The following is a 27,960-nucleotide window of genomic DNA, read 5'->3' on the forward strand; positions in this document are numbered from 1 at the left end:
TCTTGTTGCTGCCAAGTTGATGTGGGAGGGAATGCTCACTTTGCCACAGGACCCCACTGACATTACCCCAGGAAGGATATCAAAGGTGGTTCCAGGCTGGAGGCTTCTGCAGTGCCCTGACTGGAATATACGGAAGGCAATAAGGAGACCCCAACAATGACTATGCCATCCCTCAAGTCCTAGGTTTCTAGGTAGTTTGCCTTCTTTTCACCTATGCTTGAATCTCCCTATGCTTATGTGCAGTCTATTAGTTTTAAAGGGAAGGATTTGGGAGGAATGGATTGTTACATCTTGGCCAGAACCAGAAATTGATTCATGCATTCATTCAATTTTACATTTTAGATATCAGTCGTTATACATTCTATTGGAATTCTTTTCAATTTTTATGTACATGTCTCCAATAATTATCAATTTAAGCAGTAAGTGAAGAAAAAACAAAATTTTTAACTGGTTATTTATTTTTGAGAGAGAGCGTGCAAGTGGGGGAGGGGCACAGAGAGAGAGAGACAGAATCCAAAGCAGGCTCCAGGCTCTGAGCTGTCAGCACAGAGCCCAATGCGGGGCTCGAACCCACAGACCACAAGATCATGAGCAGAAGTCGGACGGTTGACTGGCCACCCAGGCGCCCCAAGAAAAAACAATTTAAAATATATTTTAATTTTTAATTAATGCTGACCTCTGACTGTGTATGCTTTCTTACTGATTCTTTTGCAGGGCATTTTCCAGGGGGAACAAAACAAAAGATAAAAGTACATTAAAGGACACTTGTTATTCACATCATTCTTATATGAGATTAAAAACTATATTGAATGCTGTTCTCTTGCACGACTGTGAGTTCTTATTTTCACAAGGTGCCTTCAGTAATTTGTACAAGGATACCGTCTAGCAAAGTTTAACAGTATTTATGCACATTGACTTGGAGGTGAGTGGCAATGACTGCCATGCATGCTCTTCTGTGGCCTCATTTCTTTTTTAGGAAAGATGAGTGGCCGTTAGGATGAGATCCGTGTCCTGATGGAATTCTGTGTGCTTTTATTCCATCTTTTGCATTGAGGATGAAGCTTATTAAGTTGGAAGGCATGGTTGCTTCAATTATTGATGGGGACAATTTTCCTTTCATTTCTGTCTGGACAAACATCACTAGTTTGGAATGTGCTGGGTTCCTATAAACAAAGGAAGCAGTAAAAATATAAAGATTTTTGGATTTATCTACTGAATTTATAATTTCATAGAAAGCAGGATCCTTGTCTTATTCACCATCGATTCCCTTCGTGGTGCTTATGATAGGACAAACAGTTACTGAAGGCGGGGAGGAAGGAAGGGCACAAAAAAGGGCAGAGTGATTTGCACTCATAAACATTTTACATAAAAATATTAAGTAGACTATATGTTACAGTCTTCAGTCAGCTTTTCCTTTTTGTCATTTTGTTAACTTTTTTAAATTACGAAATTAATATGTGCTTACAAAAATTTAAACAAAACAGAATTTTCATAATTATTCTCCTTATTCTGTTTCCCAGAGATATTTACTATACTTTTGATTGGATCTTTTCAGACTATTGCCTATGTATATATAAAGATAGCTTACATATATGCATATACGTTTGCCTACCCCACATATATACACATACACATTTTTGCTTTTACAAAAATGAGATGTGTTTTTCTGCAACTAGTTTTATTTTCCTCTTAGTAGGACATCATGCACTTCTTTCTGTGTTGAGACATACCAATCGGCCTAGATATTTTTCATGACTGCATACAGTATTTCATTCTCTATGTGACCAGACCTTTCTGGACTATCATTTGGGTTGTTTCTCACTTTTTGCTGCTATACAAATAAAGTGGCAATAAAACATCTTTGTAATGGATCCATTTGGATTTCTACAAACACATAGAGTTTCTGGGTCAAAGGTTTTGTGCATTTAACATTTGGAAATATTCTTTCCAAGTGACATTAGGAAGACTGTAGTACTTCGTATTCTAACCCAGTGATCTTCAAACTGGAGTATGTGAAGACTTTCCAAAGGGTGTGAGAGGATAATAACATTTAAGGGAATAAATTTTCAGGTCTCTAACCTTCACATGTACCTTTTCCCTAAACTCATCTGAGACCATCTTTGATGGAGATGTAGGCTTCTCCTTTCCCACCAGCATGTTCATATGATCCTCTGTTGCTTTACAGAACACAAGTATACCTGTCACCCTCCCTGAATAGTACTGAGTGATACTACAGTGGTTTGCTCTGGCATGTAAAAATCTCTGAGAGGGAAGCCTGGGTGGCTCAGTTAGCTAAGCATCTGACTGTTGATCTCAGCTCAGGTCTTGATCTCAGGGTCATGAGTTCATGGCCCATGTTGGGTTCCACACTGGGTTTGGAGTCTACTCAAAAAAAAAAAAACCCAACCAAACAAACAAAAAACACAACTCTGAGATCCCAAAGGAAAAATCTGATTAATTGGAAGTGAGTTGGGTAATAAATCATGTTGTCAATTCTTTGCTTTCAATAAAATTTATGGATCTAAATTATTTGTCATTAAAAATAGTTTTTGATTAAAAAATGTTTTTGATTATAGGTCTCTATGTAATTTATGGTACATAACACAAGAGAATTTCAAAGGCATTTAATGACAGTCCTAGAATTATACTCTTTTCATTTTAACCCACTTATTCAAAAAAAATTTCTCAATACTTACAAAGTTGGAGTAGACAATAGTAAGTGCTATCTCATTTTATTAGTACCACCAATACACAGATAAAAGAGTGTAACAGTTAGAAGCATGGACTCTGGAGCCAGTCTGGATTGGTTTAAAGCTGAGCTTTGCTATTACCTATGTTTAGCCATGAGAGAATTACTTAATCTCTCCCGGCTTCCATTTTCTTTTCCACAAAATGGAGATGGTAATACTACCTACTTCATAAGGTTATTGGGAAGACCAAATGAGCCAATATATGTAGACTGTTTATAGACTGCCTGGCACAGAGCAAATGCTACCTAAGTTTTGCTAATAATCAAGGCATGTTTTCAGTAACAGTTGGCTTTTATATTTAATAGCTATGGAACATTTGGTAATATATTTTTATTTTGCTCTTTTAATAACAATTTAATCTAATACAACATATATTTTGTAACATTCATTTATTTTTATTTTTTAATGTTTATTTTTGGGGGGGGGGGAGGGGCAGAGAGAGACAGAGACACAGAATCCAAAGCAGGCTCCAGGATCTGAGCTGTCAGTATAGAACCCGATGTGGGGCTCGAACTCATGAACCATGAAATCATGACCTGAGCTGAAATTGCATGCTTAACTGACTGAGCCACTCAGGTGCCCCAACATATATTCTATTAGGATCAAATTATATGAGGGAAGAAAATAAGAATGTGGGAATCAAGGAGAAAAAGAATGAGGTAAATTTCTGAGTGTTGAAGTTTGTATGTATTTTGAAATTGAGTTATGGTAGGTTTCAACTTATGGTATTTAGAGTCTATTGGATATGCTTACAAGAGTGATACAACACTTTTTTAAAAAAGTATCAATACTTAAAGTGCCATAAATTGCATCCTCTATATTTAATCCTATGCAGAATTTCAATATCAACTTACAAATATGCAAGGTGGAGTACAGTTTTACAAAATTCTTTTGGGGGGTATAAAGACCACTGCTCCCACAAACTGTGTGAGTGTCCCTTTCCCATACTCGTCTCTATGCAGTTTAGACTATTTTCACAAAAGTGTCTCTGGTGGCAGGATTGAGAATATTCACGAGCCGTGGGTAAGGTCTTAAATCTCTTTGAGTTTCCAGTATTTACTAGAAAAGTGCCTTTACTACTGATAATCTTTTTTAAGTTTATTTATTTTGGGAGAGAGAGAGAGAACGAGATAACGAGAGAGGGAGAGGGAGAATCCCAAGCAGGCTCCACGCTGTCAGCACAGAGCCCAATGTGGGGCTTTATCTCACCAACCATGAGATCATGACCTGAGCCGAAATCAAAGAGTCAGGCATTTAACCAACTGAGCCACCCAGGTGCTCCCTGATAATAAGTTTTGTAAGTTTACTACATGACTAGTTTACAAATGTTGGTTGTCCAAAATGTTGTGCTGCGTGGCACAGAAGAATCATTTTCTATTCATACCTTTCTCTGAGACTATGAATGAAACCATCTTTTCTCTAACAGGATGCTAGGCAGGGCTCTTGCCCGAAATGGGACGTCTAGATCACCCTTTGTTCCATGTTTTTGGCAGTGGAAAGTTAACAAGATGCAAGACGGGGCCTCAGGCTGTGATGCACACCTTAGAGCGTGTAGCTTCCTGACTAGAGTCCCCGCCAGTGGCTGATTTACCCAGTTGATTCGGAGCACTACCCCTTCCCTTGTGTTGCTTTCTCCTGCTGTGGAGAATGCAGTCTTGACCATAGATTCAAAAGTGACAGGTGGGTAGAAAGACCATGTATCACCATCATATCATCTGCACCAATGATCCTGTCCATTAATGTACATAATTGTGAAATTCTTTTGGTTCTCTAATTCAGTAGAGAACACGTTAAGGAATACAGCCTAAAATGTAATTTTATTTTGACTTTCTTCACATAAGTTTTTTTTCCCCTCCTATTGAGAGGTTTATATCTGGCCAGTAAAAAATTTTACAAGTTTTTATGTGCTGATATATTTTACTTATATAAAATCATTTAGCAAAAATCAAAACTTAAGGAATTTGTGAAATGAACTACCTTGAATTAATGTACATACATTTACAAAATATGTGTATTTTATGTCACCATTTACCCCTAGGCTGGTCACCTGTGGGCAGTGACTCATCTCTGATTTCTCCAGCTCTTTCCAAATTTACCTACTGTACATCTCATTCTGCAGGTATCTCTAGGTGGTCCACTGGAAAGAATTCATTTAGGACGAAGCATTCATTGCTGATAATAGTGAATATATTATAATTCTTGGGAAGTGTAATTTACAAAAATTGCTTAATAATTCACAGAAGTGACTCTAATGGGGAAATCTGAAGCATCAGGTGAAAGTTAACTGGGGGTGAAGGGATGGGGGGCAGGCAATGCATGTGCATGTGTGACTCATCCCAGAGACCTCACATCATACTTTGTAGGGAATTATCCATTCTCATGATGAAAACACTTATAAAAATTGTCATTTTAAATTACACTTAGGGGCAATTTTTCCCCCCTAACAGAATATGCTGGCATATACTTGTACCAATGAGTTAGGAATTTAGTTAAGAATTGAACTAAAAGCCGTTAAAATAAAATAAATGCAAGTAACACTTACTCTTTCAGAGGAGAACATATATAGCCACAAGCATGGTTATAACCACGTATGTAATTTGACGATGGTGGGTATGCTGGAAAATCCACACTGTTAGCTAAGTGATTAAAAAAAAAAAGAAAAAGAAAGAAAATGAACACTATTCCACAAAGATGAAAAATTCTATTTGAAGTAGTGTATTAAAAAAAGTGTGATATAGCATCTAATTTAATTTAGTTATTGTCAGCATTGATATTAGTTTTATACCTGTGTATGTATGTTTGTACATATGTATGTGCACACAGGTCAAAACTGAGAAAATGCCTGCATGAGCACTATTGTCCTCTCAAATGATCTCATTCTAGTATCTCTAAAGATGTTGTTACCTTTTACATACAAGAAAATGTGTTAAAAGTATCATTTAATTAGCTCCTGAGATTTGAAGCAAAAAAAATCACAAAGGAAAAGACTATTCTATGAAGATATCAGGTTTATAAATTTTACTAACCATTTTTTATTATTTATTATTTTTTTAGGGTTAGATCCTTTTTTTACATATTAAAAAAATTTTTTTTATGTTTAAGTTTGAGACTGAGAGAAACAGAGCATGAGTGGAAGAGGGGCAGAGAGAGAGGGAGACACCGAATCGGAAGCAGGCTCCAGGCTCTGAGCTGTCAGCACGGAGCCCAATGTGGGGCTCAAACTCACAGACCGTGAGATCATGACCTGAGCTGAGGTCAGATGCTTAACCGACTGAGCCACCCAAGCGCCCCTGTATATTTTTAAAGTTTTTATTTGAATTCCAGTTAGATAACATACAGTGGAATATTAGTTTCAGGTGTACAATATAGTGATTCAATACTTACATATAAATTGTTAATCATTTTTTAAATAAAATATTTGATGTAGTTATTTGGTGTGTCAGTAAAGATGGTTTAAATGCTCTTTTCTGCCAATTCCCTGTAGCTAATTCAGAGGATAATTAAAAATCAGTAGAATTTGTTTTAAGAACTGTGTGGCATAGCCATACTGTATGTGAAAGTAGAAGGGAGGTGATTTGATTCTAAGCTTATGATAATTATATATACCCTTTCTGAAAATATTTTTACATTGTATTTATTTATTTATGTGTGCGTGTGTGAGAGAGAGAAAGAGAGAGAGAGAGAGAGAGAGAGAGAGAGAGAGAGAGAGAGAGAGAGAGAGCGCACTTGTGTGCTCATGCACGCGGTGGAGGGGCAGAAGGAGAGACTCCCAAGCAGGCTCCTGTGCTGACAGCGTGGGGCTCAACCTCCCAACCATGAGATCCTCCTCTGAGCTGAAATCAAGAGTCAGAGGCTTAACCAACTGAGCTACCCAGGTGCCCTAAAAGTATTTTTAAAAATATATTTGTTTTTTTCTTGGCAACTGAATCCTTCTCTTGTCAGAGATGGTGACTTCTCGTTTAGGATTTTAACACAGGCAATCAATTCTGTGGTAAATGCAATGTAAATCACTTAACGGACAAATGAGGCTGAATGCATTTTCCCTGTTCACAGCGAATTCATCATCTCAACAGATCCTATTGTGCTGGCATAACGGTACTGCTGGAAGTGATATTAACATAGTGTTTCTCTGTTTAAAATACGGAGATTGTCCTGGTCTTTCTTTAAAACTTTTTTGGTTGTATTTCAGAAAGAAGTATGTATCTTTTATGAGGCATATAGTTAACCCAGAGTTTGGAAAGTCAGAAGACTTGAGTTTTAGTTCTGGTTCAGCTGCTTCTTAGCTAATGTAGCTTAATTTCTGTGAACTTCAGTTTCCTCATTGGTGAAATGATGCACACAAAATATTTAGCTCAAAGCAAGCTGCGTAGTAAGTTAAATAACAACAAAAGGAACATTAAGAAGAAAACTCAGTATTCATCAAAAATTCATTTTAGGAAAATTGCTTAAAGCAAATTTAGTATTGATCACTGAATGACGGATTACTACTACTATTTGTTGATGTTAACTTCTTCCATACTTCTTTTTTACCTTCCCTCTGACCACTAAAAATGAGATTGAAATGGTCTCCTTCAAAGACAGAAAATAACAGATCTATAATTCAGACATATAGTATTTTGTGCTGTAGATGGTGAATAAACTTTTATGCACTCTCATTTTAAAAGGATACAACTCAATGACGACTACATGAAACTACAAGGGACAGCCACATACAAGTGATGAATATCAGGCCTTATTGCTATGCTGCAACAGAGCTGTGTTTGAGCGGGCAGAACTATGTAGTAGTCTAGTATCTGAAATTTAGAGTACTACAGACATAGAATAACTGAAACTTTGTTGGAATATAATAATTACAACACTTAATTGTCCCTACTCCCAAGTAGTTTACAATAGAGAAGATTATTCAGATAGGAATGGTGAGATTAAATTGAATTCTGGAGAAAAACAGGGCTTTAGGCTACTGTCCTACCAAAATCCCTTCACCAGGAGTTACTGTATTTATCTGAGTCCAAGTATGAACTGGTATGTGTTAAGTAAATAAAGCAAGTTAGGAAAAGACTATACACATTTGCATTTTACAGAGTGACACATTTACAGAGTGACACAGAGCTAAGGATATCAAAACTTCCAATTTCTAAAAGAAATATAAGCACATTTATGTAAAGACTCATCTAATGAAAATTTCTTCAGGAATTTTCAGTTACTGGATATGCCCAATCTACATAATTCATATATAACATAGCATATCCAAAGATTAACTTTGTGTCTTAGTAGTTTTAAAATGTATGCTGTGAAGTTTCAGCCTACAAGTTATCTGTCTATACTCAGTGCTGCATGGTATAAATTGCAAAAAGGCCAAGAGATGCCATAATTATTGACTGATATAAATGGCACCTCCAGAGTTGGGTAAAACTCAGGCTTGTCTATATTATACATACATTTATTGGTCTCACCAAATAAAGAGAATAACAAATTAATTGAAAGCAGTTTCTCCCAAACTGTGAGTTAAAGGAAAACAAAATTTATTAATGACTCATAGTAATTCCAAAATATGGGCAAAATGCTTCAACTTACAACTGATAATATCCATATTCCCTTCGCAGTGCTTGAAGTATACTAAGTCGATAAAGTCTCGGGGGGAAATTGAGCCCATGGCAAAACTTTGTGTAATGGTATGACATATGAATGTGTCCTGGAACAAATCAAACCGTAAAGATTGGAACAGTTACTTCATATCTATCTTTTGTATCTCTCCCCAGAGAATTTCACTGCATAACATTAGCTACTCTTTGGAAAAAGAAGGGGGCTTTGAAGTTAGAAGAACATCATCAAATCTACTCGCATTTTCAGTGTTAGAGGAACATTAGATCTATAACCAGACGCACAGGGAACCAAAGCAAAAATAAACAAGTGGGACCACATCAAACAAAAAAGCTCTGCACAGCAATGGAAACCATAAATAAAATGAAAAGGCAATGTACAGAAATGGGAGAAAGTAATCTGGAAATCAAATATCTGGTGAGGAATTAATGTAAGTGCAGAAAATTCAGAAAGGAATTTCGTTATTATCTACTCTTTAAATTTTTAGACGAAGGAACCGAAGCCTAACAGATTAAATCACATGCAAAACTAGAGATAAGTACAGAACTAGAACCCATGTTCCTTATTCCCAGTGTATTTCTACCAGTCCACACTGATTAGGTAATATATTCTGACAAATATATTGGTTTAGCACCCTGTGGTATAAGGCCTTAAAATTAAGGACCAGTATTATGCATCGCCTTGACGTCTGCTGAAGTTGGGAGAGTCTTAAATGGCCTAACTGCAAGGTATTCTCCCCATTCTGTTCCTACAGGTAAGGCCCCTTTGCCAGGCAATGCCCCTTATCACAGGATCAGCCACAGTTCCTATTTGTCCCTGAGTGGTGGGTTTCAGTTCCCTGCTGGACAGCAGAATTGATCCAACCAATCACAGCCTCCTGTAGGAGTCAGGGGTCACCTCAACCTCTTGACACCACAATGCTGGTCTTGCACAACCTCTGGTTATTTACTCTGCTCCTGGGTGCAACTCCCATGTCACTCCGCATGGCGGTGTGTCCTTGGGAGTTTAGCTAAGCTACTCCATGGTATTGCTGCTTCAGTAAACTTTTTGTTTGGCTACTGAGCCTGTGGGGGCCTTAAACTGACACCAACCCCTCCCCCCCCCCCCCCCCAAGCGCATGCCTTGGTCACCACAGTCACAAGGAAACGTCAGTTCCTGATGTAACTTCCCCAACACCCCTTCCGATCAATGGTCTCCCGTGCCTCCCACAACCTTCCCCTCGTGAGCTCCTTGGACACCTCTGGGACTTGTGTTTTACAAAGTGACCTGCTCTTTTTGGTTTGAATTGGCCAATCTGGCCTTAGCCCAGGAATCCCAAAGCACTCTACTCACAGACGCTCAGGTGCCTCAGGGCCTGCCTCTCTCTGCCTGCGGCCTGCCTTGACCTCCCCATGTGGCTCCTGGAGGCGTTCCATGTACCTTTTCCAGGACTTGTGAGTAAGAAACTTCTCTATTTCAATTTCTCTTGTGGTCTTTCGTTGAACTGTGGCTCACCATCTGGCACCCTGTGCTCCACTTAACAAATGCCAATTTGACAAAGTTGTAACAGTCCTCCTCTCCTGGACTGTGACTAATGATTGATAAACTGGTGTTGATCTCATTTGTCTAGTGTCAGATGTCATGTCTTTGATCACCCTCATAAACCCTGGAGTAGGAATCCCTCTCTCACCAATGCAGGTGAATGAGCCAATTAAAACATCCCTGGAGATGCATACTATAAACATTCATAGGAAGGTAAAAGAATTCTTGGTGCAGTGTAATGGTATTCAGAGATTCTGTAATATATTGGAAAGGACATAGAATTGGAATCAGGAGATCAAGTGTTAAGTCATGGTTCTGCCTGGTATGCGACCTTGGGCAAGTCACATAATTTCTCTGGATCAGTTTTTTTTTTTTGATGCCAAATCTAGTTATTACAGTTGATTTGCAGCAACAGCAGGAACATATGAAGTATAAAAGGAACTGTGAGATTAGTGTCACGCAGTCATGAAAGAGACAGTCCAAATGTGTGAATCTTCATTTGTGGTGGACTATGCTTCTCAAACTGTATGTTTAAATCCCAAGAGAGTAATAGATAGGTGTTTTTTGTGGATAGGAACTTGAGGTGCTCTCTATAAAATGAAACATTTACTTTCCTGGGCTTTTCTACAACCTCCCCCAACTCCCAGGCTTTAAAATCAATTTAATAAAAGGAGGTAAAGTTAACCTAAGTTCTGAGAAGATGATAAGGTGATGGCAGATAAGTAGGATATTTGTTTTGACGTGTGGAATATGGCTTGGAGACTCAAAGAACCAAAGACCCAGTGACCTGAAGTTTTACACGTGTAATTGTTTATGAAAATCATGAAAGTTCACTTTATGACTCGATTTTTCAAAACAGCTTATTGGGGTGTAATGTACATACCATAAAGTATAGCTGTCTTAATAAATAAGAGGTCTATAGTGTGCTGCTTTTCTTGTCTCTTACATTAGGTCTTTCCTCCCACCTCTGTGACTTAAACTTTCTACTCTAATTACCTGTACTTTTTTCTCTTTGTTTTTATTCCCCCTGTTCATCTGTTTGAGACAATGTATGTGAAAGTTCCTAAAACCACAACTATATAAGTATATATATAGGTTTATATAACCACAATATATAGATATTATTCCATACTATAACCTTACTCTTAAAAAAACAGTTACAGTATGTGTCTGCACTGTTCCTACTGTCTAATGTATTATGATTAAGATAAATCTACTGACTTCCCATCAAGAAGGCATGCTTCATCTTTTTTTCTACCTAATGGAGGAGGTGAATACATAAAGTTCAATCCCCTCAAGACCAAAGGCACATGTCTGCGCGAAAGCTGGATAGATTCAGAAAGTGCTAAGCCTTTACAAGAGAATAAAGCTAACTAGAATTAAACGTTTGACTAATAAAGAAGGAAGTTTTAAGGCTTTTATAAAGATTTCAATTCAATGGAGTCTATAAAATATGAAGTGTCTATAATCATACAGGTTTAATATATTCAAATCACTAATAAAACTAAAAATATATTGATACAGTAGAAGTCTGATATCAAACAGCAAATTACCGAATCAATCTTGTGTACCATATTGTACACTTTCAATGATTTATCCCATGTAACTCTGTTTTCAGGTTTGTAGAGGAACTCAGATAGCTTAGTTGTTGATTCTGGAATTATTCCTTCAACACGATATCTATAGTTAACAAAATAGAAAAAATTCAAAATTTTACTGGTTTAGGCTTAGCTCAAAATATAATGTACCATAGTAGGCTAATTTAGCAAATAGCAGTAAAGAACACTTGTAGGTAATATCAGCAATTCAAAACACTAGTATTCAATTGGAAGTAGCCAGGTTTATTGAAATAAACATTGCAGTAATTAATATAAATTATTTCAAGATGCATTTTTCTACATATCTTGTTTATAATGTTTTATAGTTGTCTTATTAGAGGGGCTACTTTCTTTTAGGATTTTTCTAAAATATTTCTCATAAATATTTACCTGCCATATTTATCATAAACCAAATGCAATTGATGAGAAGTTTGTGTGTTTATACGTACGGTATCTTTTAGCCCCAATTCTTTTTTTTTCTTTTTAAAATTTCTTAATGTTTATTTATTTTTGAGACGGAGAGACAGAACACAAGCTGGGAGGGGCAGAGAGATAGAGGGGAGACACAGAGTCTGAAGCAGGCTCCAGGCTCTGAGCTGTCAGCACAAAGCCTGATGAGGGGCTTGAACTCATGAACAGCAAGATCATAACCTGAGCCGAAGTCAGCTGCTTAACAGACTGAGCCACCCAGGCCCCCAGGCCCAATTCTTAATTTATGGATTTAATGTGGTCTAAAGCAGTGGTCAGCAAATTCTCTGGGAGAGGGCCAGACGGTAAATAATTCAGGCTTTGCAGGCCACATGATCTATGTTGCAACTATTCAACTTAGCTAGGGTAGCAGTAAAGCAGCCATGGACAATATATAATGAATAGGCATGTCTGTGTTACAACTGAACTTTATTTATAGACACTGACTTTTGAATTACATTTATTTTTTGCATGTCAGTATTTGGGCAAGTAACTAACCTTTGTGTTTATCCATCAGTGAAATTAGATTTGGCTATCCATCAATGAAATTAAGACAATGTGAGAAAAATGGATTAAAAGTCAGTATTTAGGAGAAGGTTGTTGAACTAAAATGAAGTCTGAACAATATTGGCTCTACTCTTCTCCCAGTTAATCATTCTTTCCAACCTGAGGGGATAGGTTTAAGTAAAATCAAAATTTTAAACCTCTAAAAAGTTATAATTTCTGGGGGGAGTGAGATAAAAACCAAACAGTATTGTTACACTAAATAGTCATATTTATGAAGGATTCTTCCTCTGAAACTTTGTTTTTATGATTTGGGAAACAAATAAGGAATTCATTAGACTATTTCTTTGTATGTTAATTTCTCTTTAAAAGCTCAGTTAGTCCTTAATTTTCTCTATAAGATATCCTCAAATTTCCTTACTATGTAATGTTTCCTTCCTTCAGATCTACAAAGTTTTAAAGAGCTTATTATGAAGCTCTGTATAAGACAATGAGAAAACAACCTGAATAATTATCAGGTCCTGTGAAAAAGAAGTCAGATATGATAACAGTTAAAATTTAAGTACAAAATTATTAAGGGATATGTATATACTACCACTGATTGTTTTTTTTACATAATGAGTTATCTCTCTCTCTAGTTATATTGTAAACTTGGAGTATGAAGAGTTTTTAACCTTTTGATATTTCTAACTAACATATACATATCTTCCTTGACTTTTGATGGGGTTACACTAAGATAAATAAGATTTGGTGGGGTTTACAATAAGCTCTCTCCATTGTAAGTTGAGAATATCTTAAGCCGAAAATGCACAATAATACACCTAATCTACATCACAGCTTAGGCCTCGCCTGCTGTAATTGTGCTCAGAACACTACTTACTCTACAGTTGGGCAAGATCACCTAACACAAAGCCTATTTCATTAGAAATAGTTGACTATCTCATGTAATTTAGGGAAGGATATCTAATATACCTATAAGTTTATCAACATTTAAGGATTTGTGACTTTTCATATCTACTGTTTAGAATAGGGAATGGCAAGCTATGGCCTATAGGTCAAGTCTAGTGTACTTCCTGCTTTTGTAATTAGTTTTGTTGAAACACAGCCATACTTACTCACCATGGGTTGTCTATGTCTACTTATGTATAATGCTTTCATGCTATAATGGCGTAAAAATGTATTGTCTATTTATGTGTTGTTCTTCTATGCTATAATGGCAGAGCTAAGTAGGTGCAACAGAGACCATAGTTGCTGCAAAGCATAAAGTATTTACTTATTCTCTGTACCTCCACTGAAAAAGTATGCCAACCCCTGGTTTAGACTATCTACTCAATGGTTAATATGTTTATTTCCCAGTCATTTGTAAAGGTGAGAAAAGTATAAGCTACAGGTATTATATGACTACAAGGCAGAAATTATTTATTTCGCTTTTTGGAAGATTATAAAACACAGTTAAAGCTCTGTATTGGGCAAAGGGTAGGCTACTAGTTAAAAATGACCTTATCTTAATTCACTAATTAGAGTTAGTGGCTTTAAAAAAATATGTAAATATCAAGCCTCTTTGAAAACAAAACATTAATGCGTCTTGGGTATCAGCATCTACTGTGTTCATGGCTCTTTCAGAGATAACGATTTTGTCATATTTGGATCTAAACTATATTTTTATATCTATTGATCATTAAGATGAACAGTTCATTAGATATTTTACTATGATCTACACTAAAGCTTTGTGCTCATTATACAGGAAGTGACCTCAGGTTAAATTAAAAATATTTTAACTGTGGTGCCTGGGTGGCTCATTTGGTTGAGTGTCCCACTCTTGATTTTGGCTTGGATCATGATCCCAGGGTTTTGGTATCTAGTCCCTCCTGCACCGGGCTCCACACTGAGCTTGGAGACTGCTTGGGATTCTCTCTCTGTCCTCCTGCTGGTCTCCCTTGCTCATGCTCTCTCTCTAAAAATTAAAGAAATAGATATTTTAACTATTTTCTCTTGTCTTTTACAGTTTCTAACCAGCTTTAGCTGCTATATGGAATAACTGATCAGTATATGTGAAGTTACACTTTATTTACAGACCATACATTTCATGAAGATTTCAGGCAGCAATGAAAACCTTTTGGTATGTGTGGATTTATATCAACATACCAATTTTAATGTCTCTAAATACTTTATGGCCTTTTATGATTTTTGTAAATGAGCACTGCCAGAAGAGTAACTAGGAGGCTGAGGAGGAGAAAAATAATATAAAGTGTTTATTTTGGCATACTAGAAACTGTAAACTTGGGGAAGCATCTGTAAGATGGTAAGACACTCACGGGCTTTTAGGGATCATATTTTTCACATATCCTATGTGATATTAGAGTTGGGGGTGGGACTTCCAGTGTAGCTGTGTGAGAATTTTAGTAAATCCTCCTCCACAGTGACAACAACTGTTTCACAATAACAAACTGATGAAAATTACCTTAAAAAACAGCTATTGAAATTCTCTAGAAAATGACCAAAGGGCTTTCAGGAAATGGAGAAACATTTATTCAAGAATATCTACTAAATCTAGATAGGAAAAGTAAGAGTCTGTAGCATTTGAGCCACGATCTGCTTCTAGCCAACCCCTTTTCACACCTGGAAGACAAGGAGGGGCTCCCTCTCCCCACTAGCTCCCAGTCTAGGGCTATGGTTTTATCCTAGATGGGTGGGTCACTGACATCACTCAGCTCATGCTGTTAAACTCTATTCCCAGCAGGCACTGCTGAGAAGACTGAGGCTTCCTTACCCCACCCAGAATTTACTGATAGGAAGAGGGCTCTGTCCAGGGCACAACAGGCGTAAATACTGAGGCCTATTTCCCCTTCCTGCTACATTAAGAGGGCAAACTGAAGTCATAGCAGCATCTCTCCCCAATGTCACCCTGATATCCCCCTTCTGCTCATGGATGGAGGCGTCGCTCAGCTCCAAAAGTAGTGCATAGGCTCTGCTCAGGGGCAAAAGCAAGACAAAATGAGCTGGCAGTATCTCAGCTATGCCTGAGAAGATGGATTTCATTTGGAACAAAATGTGGAGAAAATTTTGAAAAAAAAAAATACAGATCTTGTTAGTGAACAATTAGAGGAATTACATGGAACTAGTGCAAAAGCACAAAAGACCAGCCAGAAGTAGGGAGAGATAACAGCTAGATGTACAACATAAGATCACACTTATCCCTGGCAGGGGGGTTGTGGTGTGGAAGGCTGTGTACATGAAGTAGATTGTCCCTGCTAAGATCAAGTGGAGTGGATATATTACGTTGCCCCTACTCAGATATAAGAATGGATGTACAAGGATACCCTTACTCAGAACAGTCAGAGTAGGTACATAGGCTGCCCGTATTCAGAGCAATCAGAGTGTGTGTACTAGGCAGCTCCCACCTAGAAAAGAGGGGATGTACTAGGCTGCCCGAACTCAGAGAAATCAGAATGCATGTACTAGGCTCTCCCACCGGAACTAATCAGATTGGATGTCTTAGGCTGCCCAGACTCAGAGCAATCGAGTTTATGTACAAGGCTGCCCCTTCTCCAGAGCAGTAAGAAGAGACAGGCCTTCCCCTATACAGAGCAATCAGGAGGATATACTGGGCTGTCTCTAGTCAAAGCAATCAGTCAAAGAAGTCAAAGCCTCTAATCAAAACAAAGGGTGTTATACTAGGTTGCCCCTACTCTGAGCAATCAGATTAGATACACTAGGTCGCAGCTATGCAGAACAAGCAGAGTGTATATACTAGGATGGTCCTACTCAAGCATTTTGATTGGGTGTACCAGGCTGCCACTACTATGGGGTAATCAGAGTGGATGTAAAAGACTGCCCACTCAGAAAAATTATACTGGATGTACCAGGCTGCTCCTATTCAGAAACAATCAGAATGGATGTCCTAGGCTGCCCCTCACGGGAGCATTCAATGCAAGGTATGTGTTGGTGACTTACAAGCATTTTCCAAGCTGCATACAGATTAATCAACAAAGAATTGAAGCCTTACTGCCTTTAGAGACTTAAGTGTAACCTCTGACACATAATGTATCCTGACTACTTTAAAATAAAATCATACTCTTTGCTGCTGTTCTGGAAGAATGTCTGTATGCCCACGAGTGCTCCCTCTGAGGAGTGACTGGTTACAGAACTTCCAAGTTACTTGTCCCTGGCTAAGTGCAGGAAAAAATCATAAAACTGCTGAATTGTGAAAACAGCCTGTAAACCACACACAGATCCAGCTGTAAAGGGTAAAAATCTTGCTAGTTTGGAGGTCTTAAGCACAACTTGTGATCAATAAATGGCTTATGTTGATCCCTCCTATAGGCTAAAGGATAAAAACAAGGGAAAAAATCAGAGCAGGGATTATCAGAGGCTGCAGAATAGACTTCCAGAATTGGTCTACACAAACCACCCAACTAATAAACAAATATAACAACAAGCCCTGGGTGGGTGGGTGGAATCTGTATCCAGAGTTGCCACAGTACATGACTTAAATATTCAGTTTTCAATAAAAAACTATGAGGCATTCATGCAAAGAAACATGAGTGTGATGTATGCAAGGAAAAACCGCAGGCTAGAAAATACTTGTAGGATCTAAGAGGAGTAAATTAAACATTGAAGAAAATTATTAGCCTACTGCCTGACATATAGTAAAAGATTAATAAATGTTAGCTGCTGCTAACATTTGGGGGAATGTGTAGTGTTGAATTATGTGCTGGTAATCTGTATTACATCCCTTGAGGGTGAAAAGAAAGAAATTCTCACCAAAGAATTGGCACTCTTCTCTTGCATATACCCAAGTGCTCCAAGCTAACCACAAAAGGAACTTTTTGGGTATGAAATTATGAAATCAAGGTGTAAGTGCTAAGAAGATATCTTTGGTTTATATTTTTGTACTGCAGTTACAAGGGAAATTTAAATACTTTCTATTTGGCAACCAATATAATAGAACTAAAGTCCATAAGTTCAGTCAATACACATTTGCTGAGTGTCTAAGTGATAGACACTCTTCAGGTGCTAGGGATACTGTGACAAACAAAAGTGATTTCTTTATAATCTCGTTCCTATTCAGGTTCCTATTTCCATCAAGTTTACAGTATTTTTTTGTTTGTTTGTTTGTTTTACTGTTTATTTATTTTGAGAGAAAGAGAGTGCGTGAGAGAGCATGTGAGCAGGGGAAGGGCAGAGAAAGAGGGAGAGAGAGAATCCCAAGCAGGCTCCATGTTGACAGTGCAGATCCTGACATGGGGTTCAATCCCACGAACTGTGAGATCATGACCTGGGCCAAAACCAAGAGCCGGACACTTAACCGATTGAGCCACGCAGGTGTCCCAAGTTTATATTCTAATAAGACATATACTAAATGAGAGAACAAAGGAAGAAGATAAATTTCACATAGTGATAGATGCAAATGAAGAAGGTGGCAGAGTGGTGTAGTAAACAGCAAGTGGGTGTGGCCAGGAAGGTCACTCTAAAGAGCAATGAGGCTGAGATCTTGAGGACAAAAATGACATTAGCCTTGGAAAGATTTGGGGGAAGAACATGCCAGGCAAGTGAAGAGCAACTACAAAGGCTCTGAGGTGGGTTTAAGTTCATTGCATTCATGCAACGGTAGTAGGAGAGCGAGGGTGAAATGGTAGGAGAGGTCAGAGAGGTAGGCTAGGGTTAGATAGTGCCTTGCAGAGCTTGATAAAGGGCTTGGATTTTATTTTAGATGCAATGGGAAGGCTTTAGAAGATTTTAGGTAGGGGAGTGACATAATCTGAATTATTTCAAGCATCTACTTTGGCCATTATGTGAAGAACAGGATACAGTTGAGTAAGAATAGATCCATGGAGTCCATTAGGAGTTACTGAGCTAATCCAGATAGAGATGGTAATGGCCTACACTGGGATGACAGCAGGGAAATAATGAAAAATAAATCACTTCTCTGTACATATCTAGTCAATTAGAGCTTCTATTAGAATCCAAATCTGAGATGAGAGATCCATTATCCAGGCCAATATTTTACAAGCATGTCCTTGGTCAGAAACATGTGGAAAAGTTAAATAGGTTTCTTTACACTAGGATTTATCTGATCTTAAGAGTGTATAGGGGCGCCTGGGTGGCGCAGTCGGTTAAGCGTCCGACTTCAGCCAGGTCACGATCTCGCGGTCCGTGAGTTCGAGCCCCGCGTCAGGCTCTGGGCTGATGGCTCAGAGCCTGGAGCCTGTTTCCGATTCTGTGTTTCCCTCTCTCTCTGCCCCTCCCCCGTTCATGCTCTGTCTCTCTCTGTCCCAAAAATAAATAAACGTTGAAAAAAAAAATTAAAAAAAATAAAAAAAAAGAGTGTATTTCCAAGAAAAGAATATAGTCTGGAGTGTTTAGAAAAACTTATTTGATAATGCAACCCCTTTACCCCTATAGGGCATTTTGAAGGATTACATTTCTCCCAGATACTAGTTTGGCCAATAGCATTAGAGCATCCTATCTAGCCGAAAGTGTGCAATGTTCACACTCTGTTGCCCATTCTAAATTCATATTCATGTTTCTCACTTTGGTTATTTCCAACTCTGTAACTAAAATGTGGAGCTCCCTTTGATGTACTGGAAAAGTTGTAAGCTTCCCTAGATTTTCCCCTTGATTTGACTGCAATTCTCACTTTCTTCTCAATCCAGGCCAGGGGAGGTCAATTTTTGACCGAGGCAGACCAACCTGACCAACATGTTCAGACAAGTTTCCATTGTAGTAACCTAAATATCTGCCACAGCTGACACAGAATAATAGAAGTATTTAAAAAAAAAAAAACAAAACTGGTCCAGTCATACTCTCCTTCTGTACATAAACATGGCAAATTTAGAAGAATCTGTGGGATGACCTTGAGAAAACAAGTATGCAAAATGGTTGCATTACCTTTTATCAAACTTAATTTATTTTTATTTCTTTATTTATTTTGAGAGAGAGAGAGAGAGAGAGTGAGGGGGAGAGAGGCAGAGAGAGAGAGTCTTAAGCAGGCTCCGTGCCATCAGCGCAGAGCCCCATGCGGGGCTCGAACTCACAAACTGTGAGATGATGACCTGAGCCGAACTCAAGAGTCAGATGCTTAACTCCAAGATTAGGCTGCAGAAAGGCTTTGGCTCCTGACTTGCTCCTTCTCTTGTTTTCTCCTAGATTCCTCACTGTGAGGAAAGCACACGTCATGTTGTGAATAGCCCTGTGGAGCAGTCCCTATGTCAAGGAACTGAGGAAGGCTTCCAGCCTAGAGCCAGAAAGGAACTGAGGCCCTCAGTCCAACAAGCCCAGGAAGATCCAAATTCTGCCAACAACCATGGAAGTGAGCTTGGAAGTAGAGCTGCCGCCAGATAAGACCGAAGCCCCAGGTGACAGCTTGATTGCAGTTTTCTAAGAATCCTTGAGGCAGAGGCACCAGGCTGAGCTACACCTGGAATCCTGACCATGGGATAATAGTGTTAAGACACTAAGAAATGGGGTATGATATTTTTGTGCATCAATAACTAGTACACAGTGCGTATAAATTTCACTTAAAATGTGAGTGTAAAAAGTCCCAATTTTTGTTTAGTTTTGCATGAAAGAGTAAAATGCCTCTGATCAAAAATCTCCATAAAGCTTTAAAACAGCCCATTTGGAGCTACTCCTTGAATGGCTCTAGGTGTGGTAGAGTACCTTGCACACAAACATCCAAGAAGTATCATTGAATGAATAAGGAACTTCCAAGGTTTCTTTGACGCATAGGTGGCTGTCTACACTTGTCCAGTATGTAAGACGCCAACAAGCGATAATATTTTTCTAAGAGTTTATTCCTCTAGTGTCACTGGCATTGACCTCACCTACTTCCCTCCTCGGTCTGTTTTTGAAAGCGCCTCTATTAGAATCATTACTTATTTTTTTGGTATTAAAAAAACCTTTTTTTAATGTTTACTTATTTTTGACAGACAGAGAGAGAGGCAGAGCATGAGCAGGGGAGGAGTAAAGAGAGAGGGAGACACAGAATCTGAAGCAGGCTCCGAACTGTCAGCACAGAGCCTGACGTGGGACTCGAACTCACAGACCGGGAGATCATGACCTGAGCTGAAGTCGGACGCTCAACCGACTGAGCCACCCAGGCGTCCCTAGAATCATTACTTATTTAGACAATGAAAGCAGGGATTATCTTCCTGATAATTATTAAAATGAGTAGGACAAGGCATACCAGTTTTGTCTTATAGTAAAAAAAATTGGATTGAGGCAAAAGGTAAGCAAATTTCAGTCAGATAAAAAAGAGCAAGAAATACAAAATGAAGAAAAAGTGGACTCCAAAAAAAAAAAAAGGAACAGAATAAAATTTGATTTCGATAACATATGATGTGTTTGCATTAATGTGATATCATGAACAATGAATGAACAACTCTTAAGAATAAGGTTAAAAATGTCAGCCCACTACCCTCAGTGTAGTTATATCTGAAATAACAGGATCCTCAAAAATATCCTTAAAAGCAGCTTTCAGAAAACATTACATGTATCAGCAAGAGAAATGACTTGGGGAAAAAAACTTTATTTTATAGTGGCTTATTTAACGGAAAGGTGAAATGTTTGAAAGGCTGCAAAACACTACTGTTATCAAGGAAACACCAATCTGTTTTTATAGTAATTATTTCTTGATGTAGAAATTTCCTGTCTTAGTGAATTGTTTGCTTGGAAAGACTTTTTTTCCTGGTTGTCTTCAAGTTTGAAAATGATTAGGTGGTACATAATTGCTCTAATTTATTAATACCAAATTTAAACTAGTGACTTAATAATTTCTATTTCCTGATTACTATCAAGCAATGTTATAGCCATTGAAGCAGCACTGAATTCTAGATATATCAATGCCATTGAATTCAAAACGTCTATAAATAGGAAACTGTACTCACAGATTTCCATGGAATCTTTTAGAAGCCTTGCTGGAAACAGTTATCTTTTTCTCAAAGGGGAATAAAAATCCAGAAATAAATTAGCTGTCAGATACAGAAAAAAAAAAGAAAAATAAAAACCAACAAACAAAAAGTAAAAATATATTTTTTTGGTTTGTAAAAGAAAAACATTTTAAAAAATCTATATAATGAATTGCTTCTCATTAAAAAATAAACTCTTGAACCATATTTAACTTGTTTCCTTACTGAAGTCTTAACCACTTTCCAGCCTGATGTATCTTGATTGTATCCTAAAATTTCTTGAACAGTTTCTTGGGCAAGCGTCTTATAGTCCATCTACCTGCAAAGCTGTAAAAACAGATGACTGGTAAGAATATAATCATACAAAACAATTTTAAAATGCTGTATTACATTTTAATACTATTTCTTTTTATTTTATTTTATTTTATTTTATTTTATTTTATTTTATTTTATTTTATTTTATTTTATTTTATTTTATTTTATTTTTTATATGAAATTTATTGACAAATTGGTTTCCATACAACACCCAGTGCTCATCCCAAAAGGTGCCCTCAATACCCATCACTCACCCTCCCCTCCCTCCCACCCCCCATCAACCCTCAGTTCTCAGTTTTTAACAGTCTCTTATGCTTTGGCTGTCTCCCACTCTAACCTCTTTTTTTTTTTTTTCCTTCCCCTCCTCCATGGGTTTCTGTTGAGTTTCTCAGGATCCACATAAGAGTGAAACCATATGGTATCTGTCTTTCTCTGTATGGCTTATTTCACTTAGCATCACACTCTCCAGTTCCATCCACGTTGCTACAAAAGGCCAGATTTCATTTTTTCTCATTGCCACGTAGTACTCCATTGTGTATATAAACCACAATTTCTTTATCCATTCATCAGTTGATGAACATTTAGGCTCTTTCCATAATTTGGCTATTGTTGAGAGTGCTGCTATGAACATTGGGGTACAAGTGGCCCTATGCATCAGTACTCCTGTATCCCTTGGATAAATTCCTAGCAGTGCTATTGCTGGGTCATAGGGTAGGTCTATTTTTAATTTTCTGAGGAACCTCCACACTGCTTTCCAGAGTGGCTGCACCAATTTGCATTCCCACCAACAGTGCAAGAGGGTTCCTGTTTCTCCACATCCTCTGCAGCATCTATAGTCTCCTGATTTGTTCATTTTGGCCACTCTGACTGGCGTGAGGTGATACCTGAGTGTGGTTTTGATTTGTATTTCCCTGATAAGGAGCGACGCTGAACATCTTTTCATGTGCCTGTTGGCCATCCGGATGTCTTCTTTAGAGAAGTGTCTATTCATGTTTTCTGCCCATTTCTTCACTGGGTTATTTGTTTTTCGGGTGTGGAGTTTGGTGAGCTCTTTATAGATTTTGGATACTAGCCCTTTGTCCGATATGTCATTTGCGAATATCTTTTCCCATTCCGTTGGTTGCCTTTTAGTTTTGTTGGTTGTTTCCTTTGCTGTGCAGAAGCTTTTTATCTTCATAAGGTCCCAGTAATTCACTTTTGCTTTTAATTCCCTTGCCTTTGGGGATGTGTCGAGTAAGAGATTGCTACGGCTGAGGTCAGAGAGGTCTTTTCCTGCTTTCTCCTCTAAGGTTTTGATGGTTTCCTGTCTCACATTCAGGTCCTTTATCCATTTTGAGTTTATTTTTGTGAATGGTGTGAGAAAGCGGTCTAGTTTCAACCTTCTGCATGTTGCTGTCCAGTTCTCCCAGCACCATTTGTTAAAGAGACTGTCTTTTTTCCATTGGATGTTCTTTCCTGCTTTGTCAAAGATGAGTTGGCCATACGTTTGTGGGTCTAGTTCTGGGGTTTCTATTCTATTCCATTGGTCTATGTGTCTGTTTTTGTGCCATTAATACTATTTCTACAGTGCCTGTCACATAGTAATGAAGAGTCTTTACTTGTTTTTTAATTAAGTTTTTATTTAATAATTGCTAAATGCATGCACGCATGAATTCCTTCTTCCTTATTCATAGTTTTTCAAATAGAAAGTGTGGTATACTATGAAGAGCAGGCTTTCGACTGAAAGAGAACTTGGTCAAATTCTGTCTCTGCCACTAATTGTGAACCACATTATTTAATATTTCCGTTTTCCCATTTTCTGGGATAATAACTAAATGTTGAATTAATGTGAGGATTGAGATAATGCACTTAACTGTCCTACTCCATGCCTGGTACATAATAAGCATTCAATAAATCATTAGTATTTCCAAAGGCTTAATCATGCTTCCTTACTCCTGTAAAGCTGCATCATCTGATGATCAAGTGTTCTTGGAAATTAGTCTTTTTATTATTTATTCATGTATGTATTTAAAAAATTCTTTTTAATGTTTATTTATTTTTGAGAGAGAGAGAGAGAGAGAGAGAGGGAGCGCACAAGCAGGGAGGGGCAGAGAGACAGGGAAACACAGAATGTGAAGCAGGCTCCAGGCTCTGAGCTGTCAGCACAGAGCCCAACACAGGGCTCAAACCCATGAATCATTAAGATCATGATCTGAGCCAAAGTCAGAAGCTCAAAAGACTGAGCCACCCAGGTGCTCCGGGAATTAGTCTTTTTAAAGTGAGGGCAGTGGCATTAAATGATCTGACCCTTGGTTTCCTCTCCAAAGGCAACTCCTTCCTGCCTTCTCTCCCACTCAGCTTCAATCATATTGACTTGGCTGTTCCTCAAATACAACCAAGCATCTTCCTACCTCAGGGTCTTTGTACTTACTGTTCCCTCTGCTTGTAACATTCTTCCTAAATATGAATGACAGATTCCTCTTCATTGGTGTCTTGTTTAAATTTCACCTCTTCAGACAGGATCAAGTTCAAACCAGTTCAATATAAACATATTTACTAAATCCTTTACTAGGGATTAGGTACTGTGGTAGGTGTGGCAAAAACAGGTAAGATACTGTTTCTGTTATGAATGGGTTCAGGAAACTGGAGTCTCATTGGTCCTTCGGCCCATCATCTAGTTTTCAGTTACGGGAAGCTGGTTGGTATGGTGGGAAGAAACACACAGCTGGATTCAAATCCTAACTTTGCCTCTCACCACAAGCTACATTATTTTGAATAAATTGCTTAACCCTTAATTTCAATGTTTACATCTATAGATTGGGGATAGTAATACTTATCTCATGGAGTCATTATAAGGATTAAGTGAGTTAATATATGCCAACGTGATTGAAACAGTGTGGGGCTCCTTCTTGATGATCAGAAATACTAGTTTCTTTTCTTGAAATGACACATTTAAATCTACCTTTTAAAAAACTCTCCAAAGAGCTGCCTCAATAAGCCTTCTTAAAGTTTAATGATCAGAACCATGTCTTTTTTTTTTTTTTTTTTAATTTTTTTTTTTTCAACGTTTATTTTATTTTTGGGACAGAGAGAGACAGAGCATGAACGGGGGAGGGGCAGAGAGAGAGGGAGACACAGAATCAGAAACAGGCTCTAGGCTCCGAGCCATCAGCCCAGAGCCTGACGCGGGGCTCGAACTCACGGACCGCGAGATCGTGACCTGGCTGAAGTCGGACGCTTAACCGACTGCGCCACCCAGGCGCCCCGATCAGAACCATGTCTTAATTAGCTCTCACCTAAAGGTCTAGGTTGGCTCATAAATCCACCTTCTCTTATTTTGTTCTCCAGCAAGGCATAACACCTAGTTGACATCTATATTTGAACAGCTTTAGTAAACCATTACAACTCCTTTTTCCTAGTAGACTTTCAGTTTCTTTACCTTTCCTAATAGATCTAGTCCAGAATTTTAATAATTATTGGGACTCTTCTCCAAATCCTTGTGGAGATCTCCATATCTCTTAACCTGTGAAGGAACAAAGAAGAATTATTTTGATCCATGAATTAGGTCAATATATTTGATCATTTCCTTAATATTTTCTCAGTGTTCTTTATTTTCACTTTATACCCTCATTAGGACACATTTGCTATATATGCCCATGATGAAAGAAAAAAGGAGTAAGAGAAGCGTTAATAATACTGTTTATGAAAGGAAACTTTAAGAAATTATTTTAAAGAAGGACTGGTTAAAAAGACATTCTGGTGGAATGTAAATAAAGATGTCTAACTTTTTAAGCTCATGCCATTAACAGTCCTTGGCTGGTCTCTGATCTGTGCTTGCGCCAGCATATATAACACAGTTCTTTATTTCCTATCAGCAACATACTTGATACTGACTGATTTAAAGAAGCACAGACTATTGGAACATAGCACTAGGGTGTAAACTCCTGCAGGGACTTTGACTTACTCATTTTCAAATCACTAGCACTTCCTGCCACAATAAACGTGCTTAATTGAACCACTCAATTGCATTTTATAGCTCGTGGACTTTTTCGTTTGCCAGGAAAAACGGAAAGGTTAAGTTTAGTGGGCTACAGAGGGTGCAAAGAAGAAAACAAACAGCAGGACTACAGGGCCATTACCTTGTGATGTAACATCGGATGGACTGGAACATATTCCGGTGGAGTAATAGTCAAGGATATCTTCACCCACAGGGTCAGTGGAAAATAAACATAAACCAATATTGAGATGACATCTTTTTTTGGATACACCACTTGGTTGAAACTGGATTCTTCGCACCTCATATCCTGTCCCAGCCTCGTAGACAGAATCACGTATGTTGTTAGTGGTCTTTACCTCTGTTTGTATATAATCTCCCTTTTTCTGGGCTGCCTGACTGGGTCCCCAATCCGTGCTGGGTCACTGACATTCATTCTTCCCTGGGAATCAAGGTCCCCAAGGAATTTGTTAAATCCCATCCCTGACCAAACTCCCTCCTCCAATCTCGCATCTGCTCTATTGCGAGGGGCTGGCTGCAAGCCCAGAAGGACCGGGCTCGGGATGGGATGCGGAAGGCACTGAGGAGGGAGGGAAGGAAGTGGTCCGGGGAGCTGCCCCTCCACCACCGGCGGATATGGTGTCTTATCCCGGGAGGGGGTGCTCTGAAGGCGGGGAGGCCGAGACCAAACCGGCAGCCGCCAGCGCCCCCGAGTCTCCTTCCCCACCTCGTCCCCTCACACACTCCCGGGGAGCCAGCCGAGGGAAGTTCAGCCTATCATCTGCGCGGAGTAGCCGCAAAGAGTGGGGACCGAGGAGGGGCGGGCGTGCGGGGCAGCCGGACGAAGCCGTCCGGAGTCCCCCAACCACCCCCTCCGCCCCCCACCCCCAGAAAGACGAGGACGAAGAAACCACACTTCCCGGCTGCGAGTGCGACCTTACACCCTGCCGCGCCCCCTTTCCCCTGCGGCCTCCGCCCCTCACCCAGCTGCCCCGGGCGCCGAGCGCCGCGCATGCGCACCGCAAGCCAGCGCCATGTTGGATCAGTTTGAAAGCGAGCGCGGGCGTCGCGTTCCGCTGTGACGGCGGAGCTGGCTTCGAGCGAGCGGAGCCTGGGGCGGGGCGGTGTCCGGGGCGGGGACGCTGTATCGCGTCTCCCGTCCGGTAACAGGCGCAGGCTTTCGGCGGAGAGTTGTGGAAGTGTGCGTTTTTTTTTTTTTTAATCTCTTTGGGAGACTTCGTCGGTGAGTTCGGCCCGAAAAGGGGCTGTAGTTTCGAGGGGCGCCCCATCCTTTGACGGCCCATGGGAGAAACCAGAGAAAGAGTGGCGTGGAGGGAAGAGGAGGACGTCTCCTGAGGGCGGGCGCGAGTGGACATTCCCCGTGGGAAGAGAACGTCTTTAGCGGGAGGCTCCCGAGCGGGGGAGAGTCGCGGAGCGGGACGGAGGGGCCCTGACGTGGGCTTCTGGAGACTCGAGGGCGGGGCGGACGGGGGATTAGGCCTTGGGGGCTGTCACCTCGGGAAAACGCCGTCCGCCCCGGTGGGGCTCACGCCTGCTGCCTAGTAAATGCCTTCTGGGTGGAAGTAGCTAAGTGAAGTGTTTGTCTGTGACCGCCGGGGGTGCTGGAATCCTGCAGGGTGGGTGACTCCTAGGTAAAGGGCGGAAGGATTGAAGCCAGCGCGTCGAGAGGGGAAGAGATGCTCTCCCGCAGGGATGCCCGCGATCTTCGCTTTCCGGGTCCTTTAATTCTTGTCGTTTAGCTGTAGAATAAACAAAATTCGGTGTCCAAACATAAACCACAGAGCTGTTGTTTGTAGGAGTTCTTCATTGCGCGCGAGCTATTCCTATTGGGTATTTAACAGTGAACATTCTGTTCTTGAATCAAAGGTAGTTGAAACTTGTGGCCATTCGTGTAACATTGCATTCTTCGGAATGATGGATTTCCTTTTGGAGATAGGAACGGAAGTGTTTACGGAAGAAATGGTAAGATACATGGGATTTGCTTCCAAATAATCCTGTGGTGGAAGTGCGGAGAAGTGGGTGGATAGAAAGTTGGGGTGTGTGGGTGATTGTTTGAAGCAGGGTAACGGGTGCACGGGGGTTTATTAAAGTGTTAATTCTAGGGGCGCCTGGGTGGCTCAGTCGGTTGAGCGTCCGACTTCGGCTCAGGTCATGATCTCACGGTCCGTGAGTTCGAGCCCCGCGTCGGGCTCTGGGCTGATGGCTCAGAGCCTGGAGCCTGTTTCCGATTCTGTGTCTCCCTCTCTCTCTGCCCCTCCCCCGTTCATACTCTGTCTCTCTCTCTCTCTCAAAAATAAATA

The 27,960-nt window shown here is 39.5% G+C and overlaps 2 protein-coding genes across 8 annotated transcripts in view; one reads left to right on the plus strand and one right to left on the minus strand.

The window, feature by feature from the left end:
* Positions 1-648: 648 nt before the first annotated feature.
* STARD6 (StAR related lipid transfer domain containing 6) lies at positions 649-26,708 on the minus strand. Of its 5 annotated transcripts, none has more exons than XM_043558875.1 (9): positions 26,660-26,708; positions 25,785-25,844; positions 25,085-25,168; positions 21,577-21,670; positions 21,331-21,380; positions 11,426-11,552; positions 8,325-8,442; positions 5,293-5,386; positions 649-1,163 (listed from the first exon to the last, which is right to left on the minus strand). In XM_043558875.1, the coding sequence occupies exons 4-9, from the start codon at positions 21,664-21,666 to the stop codon at positions 962-964; spliced, it is 681 nt and encodes a 226-aa protein (XP_043414810.1). In that variant the 5' UTR covers positions 21,667-21,670; positions 25,085-25,168; positions 25,785-25,844; positions 26,660-26,708; the 3' UTR covers positions 649-961. The 5 variants fall into 5 exon arrangements, with proteins under 5 accessions (XP_043414810.1, XP_043414811.1, XP_043414812.1 ...); XM_043558876.1 differs by having other exon boundaries at positions 26,623-26,695; XM_043558877.1 differs by lacking the exon at positions 26,660-26,708 and adding an exon at positions 25,942-26,478.
* CD3H18orf54 (chromosome D3 C18orf54 homolog) overlaps positions 26,668-27,960 on the plus strand; it is a 62,881-nt gene continuing 61,588 nt past the window's right edge. Inside the window, exons 1-2 of one of the 3 annotated variants that reach the window (XM_043558870.1) lie at positions 26,668-26,882; positions 27,527-27,622. The gene's annotated coding sequence lies outside the window, so the exon portion shown is untranslated. Of the gene's footprint in view, positions 27,623-27,960 lie in introns of all 3 variants that reach the window. The other 2 variants (XM_043558872.1, XM_043558871.1) reach the window with 2 other exon arrangements.

This window comes from Prionailurus bengalensis, chromosome D3 (genome assembly GCF_016509475.1).
Source record: "Prionailurus bengalensis isolate Pbe53 chromosome D3, Fcat_Pben_1.1_paternal_pri, whole genome shotgun sequence".
Lineage (NCBI taxonomy): Eukaryota > Metazoa > Chordata > Mammalia > Carnivora > Felidae > Prionailurus > Prionailurus bengalensis.

Coding starts and splice junctions, on each gene's coding strand:
- STARD6 (XM_043558875.1), bottom strand. CDS start 21,666: ATGGACTATAAGACGCTTGCCCAAGAAACTGTTCAAGAAATTTTAGGA. Junction 5,387..8,324: donor GAATATGGATATTATCAGTT/GTAAGTTGAAGC, acceptor TTAATCACTTAG/CTAACAGTGTGGATTTTCCA. Junction 1,164..5,292: donor ATATGTTCTCCTCTGAAAGA/GTAAGTGTTACT, acceptor CTTTGTTTATAG/GAACCCAGCACATTCCAAAC.